At 41.0% G+C, this 20,158-nt stretch overlaps 1 protein-coding gene across 3 annotated transcripts in view; it reads right to left on the reverse strand.

Annotated features, from left to right (window-relative positions):
- The window catches only part of SMAP1 (small ArfGAP 1), an 81,904-nt gene that overhangs the window by 11,326 nt on the left and 50,420 nt on the right, over positions 1-20,158 (reverse strand). For all 3 annotated transcript variants that reach the window (XM_077307303.1, XM_077307314.1, XM_077307323.1), the window contains 2 exons: positions 13,421-13,505; positions 1,740-1,870 (listed from right to left, as the gene is read on the reverse strand). In XM_077307303.1, the coding sequence (XP_077163418.1) occupies positions 1,740-1,870; positions 13,421-13,505 (216 nt within the window). The remainder of the gene's footprint in view (positions 1-1,739; positions 1,871-13,420; positions 13,506-20,158) is intronic.

Below are 20,158 nucleotides of genomic sequence, written 5' to 3' on the forward strand. Positions count from 1 at the left end.
CGCTTAATGAATAACAAGATCTCCAAACTGATTTAAAGTAAAACTTGGATTTTGTGTTTGGATTCTCAGAGGCTTCAAATGTGTTTTCAAAACACAGGAATCTATTTTTATTGCCCCAGGTACAGTGACATTGCACAAATCCACAGGTTGAATCGTCTGGTAGTCTTTGTCAGGAAGAACTGAACCCTTAGAAACTAGAAATTCCTACATTTTTATGAAGTCAACAGAGCATGAAGGAAAACATCTTCCCACAAGCCATAATATATCTATGGTAAACTTTTCAAAGAAAAGTAACTACATAAACACTAAGATGATTTAATGGCATTAAATGTTTTTCCTCCAGTAGGTACTGAATTGATTTATCTCAAATATAAGGTTCTTTTGTGCATGTTTTCTTCAGTCCTTAGGGAATAAATATCCACTAAACTAAGTTTAGAATCAAGCAATGAGATGGGGCTGAATGTTTTCCATTACTAAAATTCTCCATAGGCAAAAAGCCTGCTGTAACTGCTAGCGAAGAATGGATATAACAGAAATAAAATCAAGCCATTTAAGTATTGTAGTTAATTGTTCTCCAGTAACAATGGCATGCCCACATACCCTGGCCAAGGAAAGTAATACCTTCCCAGCAATAATTTGTTTTGCTTGAATGAAATCCTCCTAAGGAGTGCAGGGCTTCCGATGGAACAACAAATAACAGAAGCATTTAATTTTCTTGCTCCATGCAATGACATGAGTAAGGAAGGCACATGGGAGCCTCCAGATTCCACCAAGCTCCTTGATTGAAATAATGTGAAGTGGGGTGAGTACACCGCTAGTTTGCAGGATTTCTCTTTTTTATCTAGATGAACTGACTGTGGCACAAAATGGTGGCCGAACAAACGGAACCAATTACCCAAGATGACCATACACAGAAATTACTACAGATGTCCTAATTTCAAGTTCAAAAGGCTTCAAAAGTTTGGCCACAGAAGTTGTGTGACAGTGATTAAGCACTAAATCCATAAACATTTTGTTTATTTGCTATTTTAAAGAAACAGCAATTGAATTAACATTCTGAAGCATAAAGTTGGAGTTGGAGAATACAGACTGAAGAATACCCTGTGCGTCATGCAAATCAATAATATAAAAGAGAACACATTGCTATCCCTACCAATTCCATAAGAAACCAAACAGCCCAGTCCTGTGCATTATTTCTTCAGATCTGTTCCCGACTAGCCCTTATTGAGGATCTTTACATACTTTGGCACTTTCTTTGAACTTGAAGGATTAACTACACATTACTCTTATTTATTCTTGGCTGGATGGGGATACGGCTAGTTATTGCTGAGGGTTATTAGGATTAGCTTGTGCTATTGAGAAATTACTGTTCCCATCCTAGGTAAAGCTACAGTTGAGCTGCCTCCACTGAAAACTACAGTGATGTGAGATGATATGGAAGTACTATTAAAATGCTATTAATTTATTGATGTTGTAGATATTAAGTGATCAAGTATTAAAATACCATCAACTATTAACATTCTATTGTTCAACCACGAGTAGAGTAAGATTTCTATAGTGCTTAAAATGAAGCACTGCCAAAAGAAAGAAAAGAGACAAATTCCTACCTAAATATTTACAATATAGCCCTGATTTCACACAAGCTTGTAAATTAAACAGGGTCAGCCACAATTGGCACTTGGATAGGGAACCACTGAGGAAGACTAGGGTTACGTTTAAGTAGTCATTTTTCTGCTTACCTGGGAAGAAGGTACAGAAGAAGCTGGTAAGGGATTGGAGATCATTGGGCCAAATATATCGAGGTCATCATTCAGAGCTGTGACAGGGGTAGGGATGTTTCCATTTGTAACAGCAGAATCAGCAGGGCCATCTTAAATGACAGCATTTTAGAATGAAAAGTGTTACATCATATTTTAATAACTGCAAATCATATATACAACAAGCCAATTACACTGCCAGTGCTTAAAGGCATTCTGAGTTGACAGAACTTGCCAAGTGTTTAAAACACTTGGTATCATAGTTCCTCTAGTATTCTGCCAGCTTTCTGTAATTTAAAAAGCAAAACAAGCCAATGTAATTAGCAAGATTTGAACATATTAAAACAGCCTAAAGTCAGCCATAAATGGTTTCTTAGCTGGTTTCATAGTCACACAGTTCTACAGGACTGTTACAGCTTGTCAAACAGCAGCAGAATATCTTCAGAAATAGAAATAGCAGATTACCAACATCTTCCTTCAAATAATATGAAAGCAATTTATGAAACATTCCAAAACTAGTTTCTTTTTTGACCATCAAGCTCTTACTATCCATGGTTTATTGCCCAATACTAGAATACACTCCATTGGGACTTACCTCAGATATGAAATAAAAGTGAAATATATTTCACTGTCCTTTTGAGTCTGTGGTGGATTTTAATTTCAGCATTGTTTAATCTATTGTTTAAGTCTTATAGGCATTTTTCTTAAATCAGCTCAATATTGACAATTCATCACCCACTCAACCCCCAAAACTATGCCTATTATTGTTGAGAGCTCTGAATCCAGGACAGAAGGCTAAGTTACACCAGATCTCCCTTTTCTGTTTCATACAGTTCAGTAACTTCTGTGAACTCTTCAACCCCACGTCTGAGAAATTCCTCCTGAAGCACACTTAACACTTGCAGTTGTACAGCACTTTCAGTGTCCAGATATATTATCACATACTTACAGCTGTCTTGTAAATTAGGCCAGTATTACCCCCAGTTACAGATGGGGGTCTGAGAGGAAATGGTTTGCCTGAGGCCACTTGGTAAATCTGTGGCAAGGATAAGATCATACTCTTACCGTGTCCTGTGTGTCAGTGTATTTATATATCTGTTATTACTGTCCTCAAATGAATAATTAGATACGATTTTTCTTATTGATGTCTTGCAGAAAAGAAAAAAAATGATGGAATGACTTGTGGTTTTTAGAAATTAAAAGAAGCAAATATAGAATCAATTTTGATTACAATCCTAAAAAGTAATCTTGGTAAAAATTGATACATTTGATATATAGACCATAGTTTATGATCTGGTTGGCTAGACTCAAAAAATTATTGTAATGAATTTGTTGTTTGTTCTATTTTTTCTTTTCTCTTGTTTGTACCTCTCCCTCCCCCCTTTTTAATCTGTATAAAAATCTCTAATACAAAATAATAAAATATACTAGTTGCATACTGCATGTTACTGAACGTCTGTATTATTCTGAATAAGTTCAGCAAGTGGTTGTGCTGCATGAACTATTTTACTGGAAAAAATATTTTCCTCTGGTACTTATTGGTCTCCAGGTAGAAGAAGTTAGACATCGTAATTTTGTGTTTTATAAAGCCTAATAATATATAAAGCCAGTGGTGTGGTGGGATAAGAAGTTGATGTCATAGTCTCCTTGTTAGAAGCAAAATTTATTTCTGTCCACACAGATGGCCAAGTACTTCCAAAAAAAATCACAGGATCACTGCTTTGCAAAAGCAGATACAGTGGCTATATCAAGATAACAGTCTCACTAACAGAACTAAGGGCAAACAGCCCAGGAATACATTCTCCTACCCCCTCACACTTGGGAAGGCAAAATCCCAAGTGTGTTTCAACTTGATGAATGCAAACATTTGATCCTTGTGCATGGCATTTCTGCAATTTTCAATCTCACTGGGGAAAAAAATCACTGGGGAAAAATCAACAATTTGCTTGCCCTCTCTTTCATGTCTTCCCTTCACAAGGAAAGATAATCAAATTGCTTTCATCCTTCTTTCACGCAAGATACTTGTGAAAGTTTATAATTAAGCTTTTAATGAGCATGGAAGAATAAGTGTAAAATAAGCCACAGCGATCCCTGTGGCAGTCACCTCCAGGCTTGATTACTGCAACTTGCTCTATGAGGGTCTTTCCTTGACTGTGCTCCAGAAGTTACAGCTGGTCCAGAATGCAGATACCAGGTTCTCACACGAACACTGTAAAAAGCCTACATAAGATCAGTCCAGTGGCAGCTGCACTGGCTCTTGGCTGAGTTCTGGATCTGGTTCATGATTCTGGTGCTAATTTTCAAGGCCATATGCATATCTGAGAGACCACCTTTTTGAATACATTCCCTTAAGAGCATTATAGTCAACCATCACCAACTGGCTGAGGGTCTCTGGCCCCAATAAAATATGCTTGTCCTCAATCAGAGTTAGGGTCTTCTCTCCCCTGTCCCCCTCCTGGTGGAACAAGCTCTTGAGATCCTGCAAAATGGAGGGTCCTGCAAAATGGAGCTCTTCCATCAGGCTTATGGTTGAGGCCAGCAGAAAGTACACCTAAAACAGCTGATTTGGCCTCTCTCATCCACCACTGCTTCATATTACTGTACCATCAACCAGAGTCTAACACACATCAATGCTGGTATTTTGTTTATCTGCACTTAACATGTCAATTTTCAGCTATTAATATTAATATATTTTACTGTTTTCTCTGTGTAACCAATGTTTTAGATCCATGCTGCCCTGAAACAGCTATTTTCAATAGGGGCGGTATAAGAGCTGAAATAATAACTAAATAAATAAACATAATGAAGGAACTGCAAAAGAAAGATACTATTTAATACTGTTATTTGCCCAAATTCCATCACCTTGCATCATGTATACTTAACCCCTCCTCCTTGCAGAATAATCCCAATTTGCCCAGGAGTTTCTTCCAAATAATGTGGTCAAAGAAATCGGCACCATGTTGTTGGCATAAAGCAGGATCAACACCTTTGTATGGCCAACAGAGGCAGATATAAATTCAGAATCCTCCAGCTTGGTGACTATAATTGTTATACTGATTAAACAACTGGGGAATAGCACACAGCCACATTTCACACTTCTTTGAACTGATGTTTCATTTTTCAATGAGCCTGAGGTACCTGCCTTAAGTCTTATGGTGGTATTTAAATGAAGTTGTCATCAAATGAACTAGACGTGCCTCAAAGCTCCTAAAGTTTCTGCCAAAGCCTATTCCTATCCAGTGAATCAAATGCTGCCACTAGGTCTACAAAGGCTATGTAAAGTGCTTTTGTGGGGCCTTTCACAGCCGATGAAGACAACAGTACAAGATCTGACAATGTTCAATCGTTGAGTGCTCTTGTTTGACGCCTAATTAGCAAGGACATAATACATTATTATCTTCAATACCCTGCTCTAATTTAAGTTTCAAACACTTGCTGTACAATTTCAAAGCTATGAGTAGAAGGCCAATTTTGTCCATAGTTCCGAAGATAATTTCTACCTCCCTTTTTATGGATGAGAATAATACTGGTTGTCCATTCCTGAGGTACCAGTGCTGTTAATTTAAGTGAAGAATCTCGATAAACAGGAACCCATCAATCAAAAAAATACTTTGTAACACTCAGGTGGGATCAAATTGCCTGAGCCACAACAAAATTTGAGAATTGAATGTTTCTGTTTTCTGATCTTTTATGTTTCTAATAGACTAGTGCTCTTTGCCCTCACAGCTAGAATTATGTAAATTGAAATTATGTTCAATTTATGTACTAAGTAGAATTTTAAACTTAAAAAAGTAGCGTTTACTCTAATTCAAACCTTGTAATTCGTACCCAAGGACTAATGCAATAAAACTTTACTACTTCTGTTATTTGCTACACTACCAAGATGGCCATTTGGTTTTTCTAGCATTTTATAGTCAAAAGAACTAGAACAATAAAATAAGAGTCCAGTAGCACCTTTAAGACCAACAAAGATTTATTCAAGGCGTGAGCTTTTGAGTGCAAGCACCCTTTGTCAGACCACTCGAAAGCTCACGCCTTGAATAAATCTTTGTTGGTCTTAAAGGTGCTACTGGACTCTTATTTTATTGTGCTACTTCAGACCAACACAGCTACTTATTTGAATCCAAAGAACTAGGTGGTCGTTTGCCGTAAGACACTAGCTGGCTGACAGCAAACATTTGAAATAAAACAGGGACTTTGTTTTAAAGTTTCCCTATACTTATACTGCTAATAACAAGGAATTCTTAATATGTTGCAATATTATATGATACACAACAGTTCACGTGTTGACATATAAATGTGTTGGTGTCTTTGAAGAATTAAAATCAAAGCATATCGGACAAAGTTGCCATATTATGGATTAGGAAGGAGAGCTGGTGCAGTATAGATGTTTTAAAGATCTACAACTTTCATTATTTGTAGCTTCAGGGAATTCGAAAAACAAAACAAAATATACAGAATGACATGTTCTATGAATTTTGACTCATTTCTAGCTTTAACAAATGTAAATATAAATATTTCTAGTTTAAGTAGCTAGAAAATAGAGCTATTTAGAGAACGAGAACCCATTTTGAATTTGTACATGATCACATTATTTGATTCAACTGAAGCATTTTTACACGTACAGAATAAAGCCTTTATGAGACACGTTCACTATGAATAATAATAAGCCCTTCAGTGCAAATGAGCAGCACATTCCAAGAGTCACAAGGGTATTTGTTCAGGCGTCTGCTAACTTCATTCTTCTCTTGTTATGATAGTAAATGCAGAGGCACTACTGCAACAATACACTGGGGATTCTACACTAAAGTCAGGCAATCAAAGTTGTGGTTCCCATAGCAACTGTAACTGTGCCACAATTTATATACTTATTAACCCACAAAGATTAACACCTCACTGTGGCGCAGAATTCAGAAATGTGCAGGGAAAAAACAAACAAACACATCATAGCCATATAAATCATATCTATTTTGTAAGACCTGCGCTTTTGTTATTTCAAGCATGACTCTCATAATAACTAAGATTCATTCTCCAGTATTCTGCCCTTCCCTTTGGAGAGAATAAGATTTAGGGCTTTCATAAGACCTACAGATAAGACTTGGTTTCTCAGTGAGAGAACTAGTGACTACAGGCTGCCCTGTGCCAATTCCTGATTTTTAATATGGAACGGAATATTACTGTTTCTCCAAATTGTGCTGGTAGCTTCTTGACCCTCTAAATCCTCAGGATGGTCTACATTCTGGGTTTCTTAACAAGAGGTAAAGAACAGCAGGACATCATAATAGCCCGAGTGCCTTCAGCCTTGCAGTACCTGATACTGCCTCTCTTGCTGCCACGCTTTGTGGCAAAAGAAGAAATATGCAAACATTCAAGAATGTAAAAAACTATCATTTACAAGTAAATAATGTTCCCATAGAGACCTCTTTTTAACCAACTTGGGACACGAAAACGGTGCCTTTCAGAATATCGATGTACACTCAGATTAAAAAGGTATCAGTGACATTACACTATGGGACCAATTATACATGGGAGGAGTAGTCCAGGGTGGTGATAGCAGGGCAGCAGGGCTAATCCCCAATTGTGCATGACACCGACGCTACCCTGGCCCTGGGCCAGATCAGGGACCTGGATAGCCTGCAGTAAAGGAATGCAGATATCTCCATGTTCCCCGTGAAGCCACGGTCACCATCCACGGCACTACTGGGCCAGCCTTTGCGCCCAGCTCCATCCCCAACTGACAGCGTCCCTGCAGGGACACCAAACGCTCCTATAAGCTTCACAGAGCTGCAGAGCTGACCAGGGCATTCTCCCACCCCCATGATGGCCAGAGGGCATGCCCTCCATTCCTCTGCTGCTGCTGTGCAGCGCGGTGGGCCCTCTCAGCCCTGGCATTGAGCATGCGTATGCACAACGTCAGGGCAATCTGCATGTGCCAGGGGAGTCCTTCCCCTGTGCGTTCTCTGGATGCGGCGGGGCATACTACCCCGTTGCCATCAACCGGCAGCAGCCTGACACAGCCGCTGCTCTGCATAATCAGTCTCAACCAGGGTTTTGTGAAACCCTGGGGTTTCTTGATGTCTCTGGAAAGATTTCCCAAATGGGTGAATTAATTTATCAGGTGATATGACCATATATGGTCATGTTGACCCACCCACCCCTTCCAAACTGGCTAATGATGGGCCTGGAGGGAGGGTGGGAAGGGGAGAGGCCCCAGGTGGGTGTATACATAGCTATGCTTCCCAACCATATGCAACTTCTGGGGTTCCTTGAAGCCTGAATAATGTTTCAGGGGCTTCTCAACAGCAAAAACAAAGGCTGCTTTGGGAAATGGAGGTTTGCATCAGATGGAGGTTTCCATATCTACCTTTGTTACTGCAAGGAGTAGCAGTAACTGGTGTGAATACTCAAAATTGCAAACACATTTTTTGCTGCCTTGCCCTTCTCAAGTAGAGTCTTACAAGTTTCCTGAAAAACTGCTCTTGAGCATCAGGCAATATTCTATGATGACATGGCTTGAGGAGCCTGAAGCAGAAGGAGGAACAGTTCTCTTCCTTATGCATGCACCTGTTCCATTCAAGTAAGAATTCACACAAGGCTGGAGGGAAACTTTGCTGAACTCTCCCCATCAGCTGCAGCCCCTCACAGCACTCCCAAGGGTCCTCCGACTCTCAGCTGCAGTGTTTGGGGAAGCAACAAGGGGTGGTGGCAAAGAGCTCGTCTTTCATCTTCCTACCATTCATGGCTCTTCAGCACTCCAGCCATTGTAACAAAAAAAAAATTACACATACAAAAAATATAATAGACACAGGCATAATGATACAAAATTTCAAACTGTAGCATAATTAACATCTCAGGCATGCAGGTTTTATTCCCTTACAAAAAAATAGACTATAAAATGGCACTAAAAATTATTATAGTCTCACTAAGAGTAAAGGACACATCTTATATTCAACAGAAAATAACTGCTGGATTTCAGAATGCTGAAGTTACAGCATGTAAATAAGTGAGTTACTTAAAAGATGAAAGCTAAATTATGAGAGATCGGTGATAGTTAAATTCTGGTAGATAGGTGATACTTCAGATTCAAAGAGAAAAATGTGCCTCTAAGATCAAATCCACTGCTGGTCAGAACATTCAAAAGCACAGTTCATGATTTAAATTTACTCTTGCCAAGTGTCAATATGAAGTGGCTAGGAAAGGAGGAGGATGGCGGCCATTCATCTTACTTCAAATATGCACACATCTGTTCAATCTGATTTTTGAAGGAACAATTAGATACTGGAAACAGAATGGCCTATATCAAAATATGGGTTGGTCATTCTTTTGACAGTGCTCTACATTACTCAATGTTTGTGGATCAGTACCCTTAATACTTTGGTCTGCTTGACCTAATTTCTTTGATCAGATATCTCACATTCAGATTACCACGTTATATAATGCTACCATACCCATCATAGTGCATAATAATGTAACTTCATCTCTTGTAGGTTTTGTGACAGCCATCTAGATACACACAAGTGGAATCCTTTAAGGAATTTATGGAAGCAGCCATACCTCTCCCTGTCATTGTTTCTTTCTCTCTCCCCCCATGCTAGCCGGAACCTTCTTTCTCTCTCCCGCACTCCAACAGTCACCTTCTCTTTCACCCCTTTACCCTTCCTCCTGAAGACTCACCAACAATGCTGTTGCTCCCCCTTATATGGCTGCAGCAGGGTACCATAATGGCAAGTGGATGCAGGTCATGCAGCAGTGACATTGCTGTTGGGGGTTCTGACTGCCCTGTCGTGTCATTGCCAGTTCCCCCAACCTCCCATGCAGTACTGCTGACTCATCACCTTAGAGGTTGCTGAGAACAGGTAGTGATGATGGCTCTAGTGCTGGCAATGGTTCTGCGCAAGCACAGAAAGGTTTGCTTCTGTGTGGGATTAATATCCCCCCCTCCATTTTAGGTAAGTTTTCAGATTTATCTACAGTCCTAGGGAGTCCCCTCAAGTGGGCAGGAAAAAAAATTCCCTTCTCTATCTGTAGATGGGGCAAGGTTCATAATCAGATATATTGTTGATGATTATATATTACCAAGTCAACTGACAGGTCATTTACAGCAGGTGTTTTAGACAAATGTGAATTTATTTATTTGAGTCAACTACTATGAGTCAACTACTATTCTTTCAGAGCATCACATTTGTTGTAAGGAGATATGCTGACTAAATCAATACCACATCACCAAAGATTGTATGAAACTTGAAAGATTCCTGCATTTCCATCAATAGGATAGCACAATAAAATATGCAACCTTAACCCTACATAAGACTCATTTATTGGCATCTGATTTCCACAGTGGTAGTTCAGACTTCAGTCTTTGTCACAGGACTTTGCAACATCAAAAGCAGTATTCATCATATAGTGGGTGTGTATATATATAATTATATACACACATATACACAATCAACATATGACAAAAAAATTACAGTCATTCATATTGATTTGCTTTGTCAGATCCAATCCATGTACTGGGGTATCCCTGCCACCCCATGCCCGAAGGCTGGATCTGCTTTTCCAATGTAAGCTAACCCTAAGGTGTAAATTTAATAATGTTTTTTTGGCCAGGGTCGTGGACAGAGGGTAGCAATAGGTGAGAGATCATTAAGCCACCGACAACTCACTTGCTGAGTCCCTCAAGGAGTGGTCCACTCTACAATTCTATTTAATATCTTTATGTGTCCACTTGCCCATCTGGTACAGAGGTTCAAGCTGGGATGTCTTCAATATGCCGATGACACCCATCTCTTCCTCCTGATGGATGTCCACCCTGACTCTCCCCCAGAAGCATCAGCCATTCAGTAATGGAAGCAGTAATGAAATGGCTCAAGCAGAGTCGTCTAAAGCTCTATCCTTCAAAGACGGAGGTCCTAAGACTGAGCAGGATGGGACCATGTGAGGAAGTATGTCTACCCAATCTGGATGATGTGCAGCTATCAGTGGCTCACTCTACCAGGGCGTGATCCTGGATGCTTCCCTCTCAATGGAGGCCCAGGTCACAGGAGTCTGGCATTCTACCACCTTCACCAAGCCAAACTACTAGCACCCTACTTCGCCTTGGAATACCTGATCCATGCAATGGTCACCTCTAGACTGGACTTCTGCAATTTGCTCTATGCTGCCTGCCCTTAATCATGATCCAGAGACTATAGCTGGCCCAAAATACAGTGACCAGGGTCCTTACAGCAACAGCATGGAGGTCCTATATCCAGCCCATCCTCCAACAACTGCAGTCAAATTTTGAATCAGGCTAAAGGTTCTGGTAATCACCTTCAAGGCCATATGTGGTCGGGGCTCAGTGTATTTGAGGGACCACTTTTCTGCCTACACCCCACAAAGAGTGTTGTTCTCCACCACCTTCAACTGGCTAATGATCCCTGTCCCCAAGGAATCCCGCTTGACCTCAACCAAGGCTGGAGCCTTCTCTGTCCTGGTCCCCACCTGGTGGAATGAGCTCCCAGAGAAGATCAGGGCCTAACAGAACTAAAACAGTTCTGCAGGGTCTGCAAAAGGGAACTCTTCCGCCAGGCATTCGGGTGAGTTTGACTGGGACCAACAATACTCACTAGACCCCTGAACCTTCCTCCCAGGAATCCATGCACCTGACTCCAACCATGAACCTGTTTAATGGTTGTTCTGTTGAACTGTTATTCTTGTCATTACCACTGCCATTGTTTCTATTCAATATAAAAAAACTGAGTTTGATGTATAGTTCCTTTACATTTCATATGAATCGCCCTGAGCTTCTGGAGAGGGTAGTATAAAAGGTAAAGGTAAAGGTATCCCCTGTGCAAGCACCGAGTCATGTCTGACCCTTGGGGTGACGCCCTCTAGCGTTTTCATGGCAGTCTCAATACGGGGTGGTTTGCCAGTGCCTTCCCCAGTCATTACCGTTTACCCCCCAGCAAGCTGGGTACTCATTTTACCGACCTCGGAAGGATGGAAGGCTGAGTCAACCTTGAACCGGCTGCTGGGATTGAACTCCCAGCCTCATGGGCAAAGCTTTCAGATGGCTGCCTTACCACTCTGCGCCACAAGAGGCTCTTACGAGGGTAGTATACAAATGCAATAAATAAATGTCAAGATTTAGTCAAAGCCCAACTATTGCTGAAAGAAAAAGATAATCCCCTACTCAAGCGTTATAACTGCACAGAAAGGGCTGAAATGTACAGCAGCATTAGATTATTTTAAATGTTCATATAAAGTGATATTTGTACATAAAAGAAATGAAAGTCAATTTCAGATCAAATTTGTACCCAGACAGCCATGTTCCCGTGATCAGGTTTCATGTTCGAGATCAGAGGTCCCCAACGTGGCACCTGCAAACCTGGTTTAAGGATTTGTGGGGCCCATAGCACCAGGTCCAGTTTAAGGGCTTGTGGAGCCCAGTAGAGCACAACTGGCGTTGTTACTTGTGCTACACAAGTAACTGTGGGGCCCTCCTCCCAAGGATAGTTGGAACTATGGATGCAACTGACACCTTCACTTCGCAGAAAACATTTCTCAAATTTTGGTGAGATGTGCAAGCACAAGGTGTCAATATCTAAGGGACCCAACTGACTGCGCAGATCTTTAAATATAGTGCTCTGGAAGCAGCTGCCACAATATCACAAGAATCTTCATGGCATGACTTAAGTTAACCTATGTGTATTGAAGAAAATATCTCAATGCAGAATGTTCATTTAAAAAGGCATTCTATTAAGCAGATCTCCGGCCTGAAATGTTGTATACTATTGCAGTTATGTATAATTTAACTTGCTGACACTTTGTGGTTGGTGTTGGCTCCAACAGCAGCCATTTTGTGATTGACACCCAACCCTGTGCTCAGTGGTTGGGTACCCCTGTTCTAAACTATGGTTAAGGAACAATATTAATTCATTTTGATCAGAACTAGGCCCCTGAAAGACTGGCTAAGCACATTGGGATTCTGAGGGATTCAATATTAAGTATAAGATACTCTTAAAATGCCAATATAAGGAAACCCCAGAGATTTAATAAGACATAATCATCCTGTACAGATGAAGAAGTGGTTATAAAGCAACAAGGCATGCTCAAGGACTCACATTCATTCATCCAGTAAATGTTCTTTCTCTCTCTCTTTTGACAAAAGAAACATCATTGCATCTCTCAACCTACTCTGAAGCTCCTCAGCTTCCATGTGGCAAAAGGAACCGCTGTTTGAGCAACCCAAGTCCAAAGCTCCCTTGGGTATGCAGAACTGATTGCACAGTTCCTTAGATCCCTGGGTAGAAGCAGAGGCATTCAACAGAAACTGCACAATGTTCACATTGACATTAGAGAGCTGTCGGCTTTGGAGAAATATAATAAGGCAAGCCTAGCTTTTAAAAAGCATGGTGTCATAGTCCACAAATGCTTTGAAAATCACTTTGATAGTTTTCCCATCCCTAAGGAGCTCATTACTTACAGTTTAGTAAAGACAGCACTGACAGGAACAGATCCCCTTCAATTCTTTTCTAAGTAAATCAGCACACTACAAGACTATTTTAGAGTTTAACCAATGATACTTGCCAGCATATGAAACATCTAACTGTTACATTTATTGTAGTGTAACTACTGCTGGAGTAATTTTATGCAAGTTAATACTAAGATAACTTACTACTCACCAAGTCCTAAAAGATCAACAGTAGCATCTGGAATTTTCTTGGGACCTGTTTTAAGCTCCAGTTGCTGATCTTCTTTCTTCTCGGGCTTTATTTTAAAACAAACAAGCAGTTTTAACTAAAGACTTTCCATTAACATCCCAGATAATCAAAAAAATTAAATATCACAAATAAGTGACTTGCCTCAGACTCAATTTTTAGTTCAAAGAGTCATCAGATTCTTAATGTTTCCAAGAGCATACAGAAGCAAAGGGGGAGGCGGAGAGAGATCATAAAATATGCTGCTTGTACCCCTCTTGGAGCAAGTTTTTAAAAACTATTTAGCATTTATAGAACACATTTCTAATTGTTTAGTGTACTTTACAAAGATTATCATCTGTAACATTCAATGTAAGTAAGAGCAAGGTAATGTACAGTGGAACAAAACATTGTCCCTTTAAATAACTGCTTATATAGAAAATAAACCGACAGAAACTGGAAGGAAAAGATCTTGGATTTGTAGTGCAAAGCTCAATGAAATGTCAACTCAGGGACTAAAATAAAATGGCCAATACTGTAATGCCTTTGCATAGATCTGTGGCCTTATTTAGAATACTGCATAAAGACTGCGTCTTCAGATCTCAAAAATAGTACTGCAGAGCTGGAAGTAGTGCAGAACACATTAACCAAGATGATTCTTATGACTCTATGTTCCAATGTGCATCACCTTGCACACACTAAAAATAATAGTTATGATGATCTTGATGGAGCACATTCAGCAATGAGATATGTGCTACATAAATGCTAATTAGTTTGTAAACACTTGCCTCTTCCCTGGAACACTGCTTAAAGTGACCCCTACTTACATACCCAGAGAACAAATGCCAGAAGGCTAAGGGGAAGAAGCAGCTTGATCAGACACAGAAGAAATAACTACAAAAAAAACAAAGGAACAAACAAAAAGAGGTCCAAGGGTAAAGCAAAGTTTCCAGGCCCCCTTTGCAAGAATGCTCATCCTAGAAACAAACAATCCAGACTTAGATCATCTTAGATTCAGGTCACAGTCAGCGTTTGTGACAAGAAACACAAATAGAGATTTTAAGACAATTCCTAACACATCAACAGAAAGCATATTAGTCTTCACTTTGATTTTATTATAAGTGCAAAAACTCATCTCCTGAGTCCAGACACATTCGTAAGCAAGCATGCAATCATCTTTTGAATTAATAAGGCTAGCTTTGTCCCAAACAAATATTAACCAAGGGAATAAGTTTCCTCTGTCCTGAAACTTGCAAACACAATAATTTAATTTGAAGGCGAGAATGGTCACAGAGTCCCCTACCCCCACCCCACACAGAGTTTATAAAATCTAGCTTTCCGCTGCATGTCTCAGGTCAGGTTTTTTCCACCTAACCCACCTCCAGTGATAAGGAGACAGTGAGCAGTTTTCACAATTGGTAGCTATGAGCTAACGTCTCCCATTTTCTTACTCTTCTCTCTCACTGTGGCCCATGATGCCCACACTATTTTTCCTAACTGCTCTGACACGTCTCATGACTCTGGCCATGGAGCCTCTTTTTGTCTCTCCCCTGGCTCTTCTTCCGACCCCCCCCCCCCATTCTCAGGGTTCTGGCACCTGCCCCCTTATTTGTCCATGTCTCCAGCATAACTCTCCCTCTCAAGCTTCCTCCGTGCATTATCTTTCCTTCTCTTTCTGATTTAGCCTTCCTTATCTCAACATTCCTCAAAGAGATGCATATATCTACACAATTCTCCCATGGATGAGACACACTATTTGGCTTCTAAATTATTAAAGATTTTAGTAATTGTTGAAGTAAGACTTACTAAAATAGATATTTGAAGTATTTTGACTTGTCAAATGTTTTCATTGCCAATTGTGTCTTATACTTTCTGTCTCACTGTCATTGTTTATTTAACATATAGCAGCATTCAGTTTGTAGTTAATAAAAGTTAACCTCTCGATTTGTAGGAGAATGCCACATCAATCTGTATTCTGTGTATACAAAAGTTCAGGACCCAGAAAGGTCCAGTGTTGGGGGTGCATGTGCGAATGGCATGTATGTACCCCCCTATCTGCTGATATACACTGGTAACATTAAGAAAATCTGATGAGTATCTTTCATGTGAGGAAAAAGCAAAACATCCTGGTGCTTTTCAATTTAGACAAAAAGATGACCATGTTACAAGTCCAAAGGGCACTCACAACCAGCAACTATGGGTTTGTAATCAAGTCAACATTATATCTGTACTGGGTCTTATATCTGTACAGAATAGGCTAGGAAATACTAACACCAATCAATTTAATTTTTTTAATCAAAAAGATTAGAAAATTCCTACATGGAAGATAACTGTTTTAACTTGACATGTAGTTCAGCACAGAATTATTGCTCTACTCTATGCATGTTATAACTTCTTTATCTAGAATCAGTAAGGCAAAATTTATCATTTTGTCTAGCAAGAGTTTTCATTCATAGGACACATGCAAAAGTCATGGCAAATTCAGAATTCACTAGGTTTAGTGGTTTTGGCTTTTGTAAAAATGAAGGGCTGGCTTCCAAATGCTGAGTGGTGATGTGCAGAAACAATGGACAGTTGTTGTGAAAAGTGATTCTGTGTGTACCTGGACTGCAGAAAGTGCATAAGCTCATTAACCAGAAGACAGGAATGACACTGAAAACAAGGAGAGCCTGGAATTTAAATGGGAGAAAGGAGAAGTTTGGCGGACTTGCCAGCTTTGAAAATTGCAGTTCCTTGCCTGGCAAATGGTAAGCAGTGGAGATGGATTTTCTCTTCTATTAGCACTGACATGTTTCTGGCTCCGAATTTTACACCAGACCAACTTTTGCTTCTTCCTTTGTGCTCCCAAGCAGGAATTGCCTAGTAATTCAGGTTCCTATTTTTCCAGGACAAAAGATCAAAACCCACAGGTTTTACAGCAATTTCACACAACATTTGGTACGGCTGTTCTGAGTTTGTGGACATGTTAGAAAGGGAAGGATAAAGATGTCCCTGCTGGATTGGTGGTAGAACTGTCTCCTGGAAAAATGTGACCTCCTTGTTTAAAGAAAGCGTTGTGGCTGGGGTGGGGATGAGGCAGCTTAACAGTGGAGAATTATACCCTTCTAAACCCACTTAAAAGGGTATAATCCTGTTTAGAACCACATTGCCAGTGGTCAGTATTTATCAGCCTTTGTCTGGTTGTTTCAGTTCAAGGGTGGGGGGATTAAAAGGCAGTTTCTTGTCTTTTAAAATGTGAAATAGCATGATTCAATTCTACTCATGAAGAGTTACAATAACAAGAGATCTAAAAAGTTAAGTAATTATTTTCTTCTCATTTATATTGTTGAGTGTGTGTGTGTACATATTTCTCAAGTGTGGGTCAATCAGTGAATATCTAAATCTGTGGATTGGGTTCATACAGACAGAACGGGTATTTTTATTCAAAGCCCCGGATTTGCAGAAAAAATTGTACATTGTAAAAATTATGTGTACATGTGAAGGGTGGTTAAATCTCCCCCCCCCCCCCGCCAAACTACAGCACTGTCTGTGAATACACCTATGTTCTCTTTCAGCACCCAGTTAAGTGAGTTGGTGAAAGAATTTGTGAGGCTGGGGGGTGGGGCAGCAGTAACAGTGGAAGGGCAAGGAGCCTGACAGTGATGATGAGGGGAGGTAGGCTGGAGGCTAGAAGGCTGGCAGCCATAGTGGGCCCAGCAGCCATGAAAAAATGATTGGCTTTATTAGAGGTGGTTCTGGTAACTTTGGGAGGAAATGGGGAGGTTTACAGTAGCTGCAGCCATGGAGGGTCAACCTAACAATTGACGGGGCAACTTTGGCACTGGGGGGGGGGGAGCCCTGGAGGGCCATCTGGCAGTGTCTTCAGTGATAGTGGGGAAGATGCTGATGCAGCTGTGAGGAGGCTGGAAGCAGAACAGGGACCAGAGCCTGTGGAGAGCCACCTGGCTTTGGCAGTGGCCCCAGTGATGATGAAGTAGAGTCAGCAATAAGGCGGAAGATGCTGTGTTGCTTGTATCACTGGAGGAAGTAGGCATGTTGCTCTGGCAGTGTAGGAAGGGACAGCAGTGAGGGTGGAGACAGTAGACTGGGAGAGCAGCAAGGGAGGGGAGTGGAGCACCATGTATATATGTGTGTATTGGGGGGGGGGGTAGACAGGCAGAGCAGAAAGGTGGTAGTGAGAGGAAAAGGTACAGAAAGATGGCTTGGGGGGTATCATAAGCCAGACCACTAAGCAGTGACCAATGGGGGAATTTCCCTATGAGTTTCTCATAGATCCCTGCTTGTTGATCACTATTCAATAAATATATTGTGTTGATTCTTATATATTGTGATGATTCTTAGGAAAGATTGTCTTAAATTCCAGGGCATCTGCATTTAGATTTAACCTCTTGTCTTATATTCGGGGTCATCTTACTTTTCAGCAAATCAGAGCAAGTGCTATTTGTGTTGTCACGAGTCATGTCAGTCTGCCTTGAATTGATACAAGCCCTTTTTAAGGTATTCAAATATTTTTGTATCAAGTCAGAAATAATGTTAAACCTTACAGAGTCATGTAGAACAGTGGTCCGCAACCTTTTTAAGGCTGCGGACCGGCTGCTGTGGGGAGGGCGATTGCCCGGCCGCGCATGCCTCATGCGTGCACATGCGTGCATGTACCATGCGTGGCCCTGCTTCCCTCTCCCCCCCCTCCCACAAAAAGAAGCTTGCTGGGCCGCAAGCTAATCGGCCGCTTTTGTGTCCGATTTGCTTGCGGACTGGGAAGTTTCTTACTGCGGGGGGGGGGGGGGGCAGCGGGGAGAGGGAGCGGCAGCCCGGTGGTTGGGGACCACCAATGTAGAACACATTTCTAATTCAAATTAATACGGTCTTCATTACTCCCATATCTGCAGCATAGATACAAATAATTTATACAGCTTCGCAGTGTAATTTAAACTGAAAGTAGTTCCTTCACATCCGCTCAAAGTGTCTGCTATATGATGTTACAAAGAAGCTTTAGAAAAAGATTTAGAAATGTGCTTCAAATTATTTGATTATTTCCTTCAATTGAAGTTTCATCCAATAACTAATGGAGACATATAAAGCTAAGCACACAAACAACAGTACTGTATTGTAGATACTAACTGATGCATATTCTACCCCTATTTTCTTTTGACTCCTGAAGCTTCACTATTAAGAAATTTGACAGGCTAAGGCTAGAGAGTATAGTTCAGATTGTAAGTGGGTGGGCAGGAAGGGATGTGGCCCTTCCTTGCATACCCAGGGAATTGCTGATCACCACTGTGGTATGGTAGGTGAATTTCCTCCAGGCCAGGCGGGATTCTGGAGATTTTTGGTGTGCATATTGTTGTTGTTTTTTTTGGGGGGGAGGCTCATTTGGGCATGAAATTGGGGTCACTTTGAGTTCCTGCATTGTGAAGGGATGGAACTAGTTGACCCTGGAGATGCCTTCCAACTCTCTCAGTCTATGATTCTACTGGGAGAAGCATATAGAGAAATCTGACAGTGTTAAGTCTCACACTGTTTCACAGATGCAAAAGTCATGACTATTGTCAAAGCAGATTTCATTTCTACATAGTTTAGTGTGTCCTTTGTTGCCAACACCACAGGTAACATTTAAAGCTGCTTGCAAGAAGCATACATTGATCCAAGACACTCTTCACATGAAATAGTAAATTTGAGCCAGGTTTAAAGTACAAAAAATATAGTAGAATCATAGAATCATAGAGTTGGAAGGGGCCATACAGGCCATCTAGTCCAACCCCCTGCTCAACGCAGGATTAGCCCTAAGCATCCTAAAGCATCCAAGAAAAGTGTGTATCCAACCTTTGCTTGAAGACTTCCAGTGAGGGGGCACTCACCACCTCCTTAGGCAGCCTATTCCACTGCTGAACGACTCTGACTGAGAAAAACTTTTTCCAGATATCTAGCCTATATCGTTGTACGTGAAGTTTAAACCCATTACTGCGTGTCCTTTCCTCTGCAGCCAGCAGAAACAGCATCCTGCCCTCCTCCAAGTGACAACCTTTCAAATACTTAAAGAGGGCTATCATGTCCCCTCTCAACCTCCTTTTCTCCAGGCTGAACATTCCCAAGTCCCTCAACCTATCTTCATAGGGCTTGGTCCCTTGGCCCCAGATCATCTTCGTCGCTCTCCTCTGTACCCTTTCAATTTTATCGATGTCCTTCTTGAAGTGAGGCCTCCAGAACTGCACACAGTACTCCAGGTGTGGTCTGACCAGTGCCGTATACAATGGGACTATGACATCTTGTGATTTTGATGTGATGCCTCTGTTGATACAGCCCAAAATGGCATTTGCCTTTTTTACCGCTGCATCACACTGCCTGCTCATGTTTAGTTTACAATCCACAAGTACCCCAAGGTCTCGTTCACACACAGTGCTACCTAGAAGCGTATCCCCCATCCAGTAGGCATGCTTTTCATTTTTCTGACCCAGATGCAGAACTTTACACTTATCTTTATTAAATTGCATCTTGTTCTCATTTGCCCATTTTTCCATTGTGTTCAGATCTCGTTGAACTCTGTCTCTATCTTCCGGAATATTTGCCAGTCCTCCCAATTTGGTGTCATCTGCAAACTTGATGAGTAGTCCCTCCACCCCCTCATCTAGATCATTAATAAATATGTTAAAAAGTACCGGGCCGAGCACCGAACCCTGAGGTACCCCGCTACTCACCTCTCTCCAGTCTGATGAAACACCATTG

The sequence above is a fragment of the Paroedura picta genome, chromosome 1 (genome assembly GCF_049243985.1).
Source record: "Paroedura picta isolate Pp20150507F chromosome 1, Ppicta_v3.0, whole genome shotgun sequence".
Taxonomy (NCBI): domain Eukaryota; kingdom Metazoa; phylum Chordata; class Lepidosauria; order Squamata; family Gekkonidae; genus Paroedura; species Paroedura picta.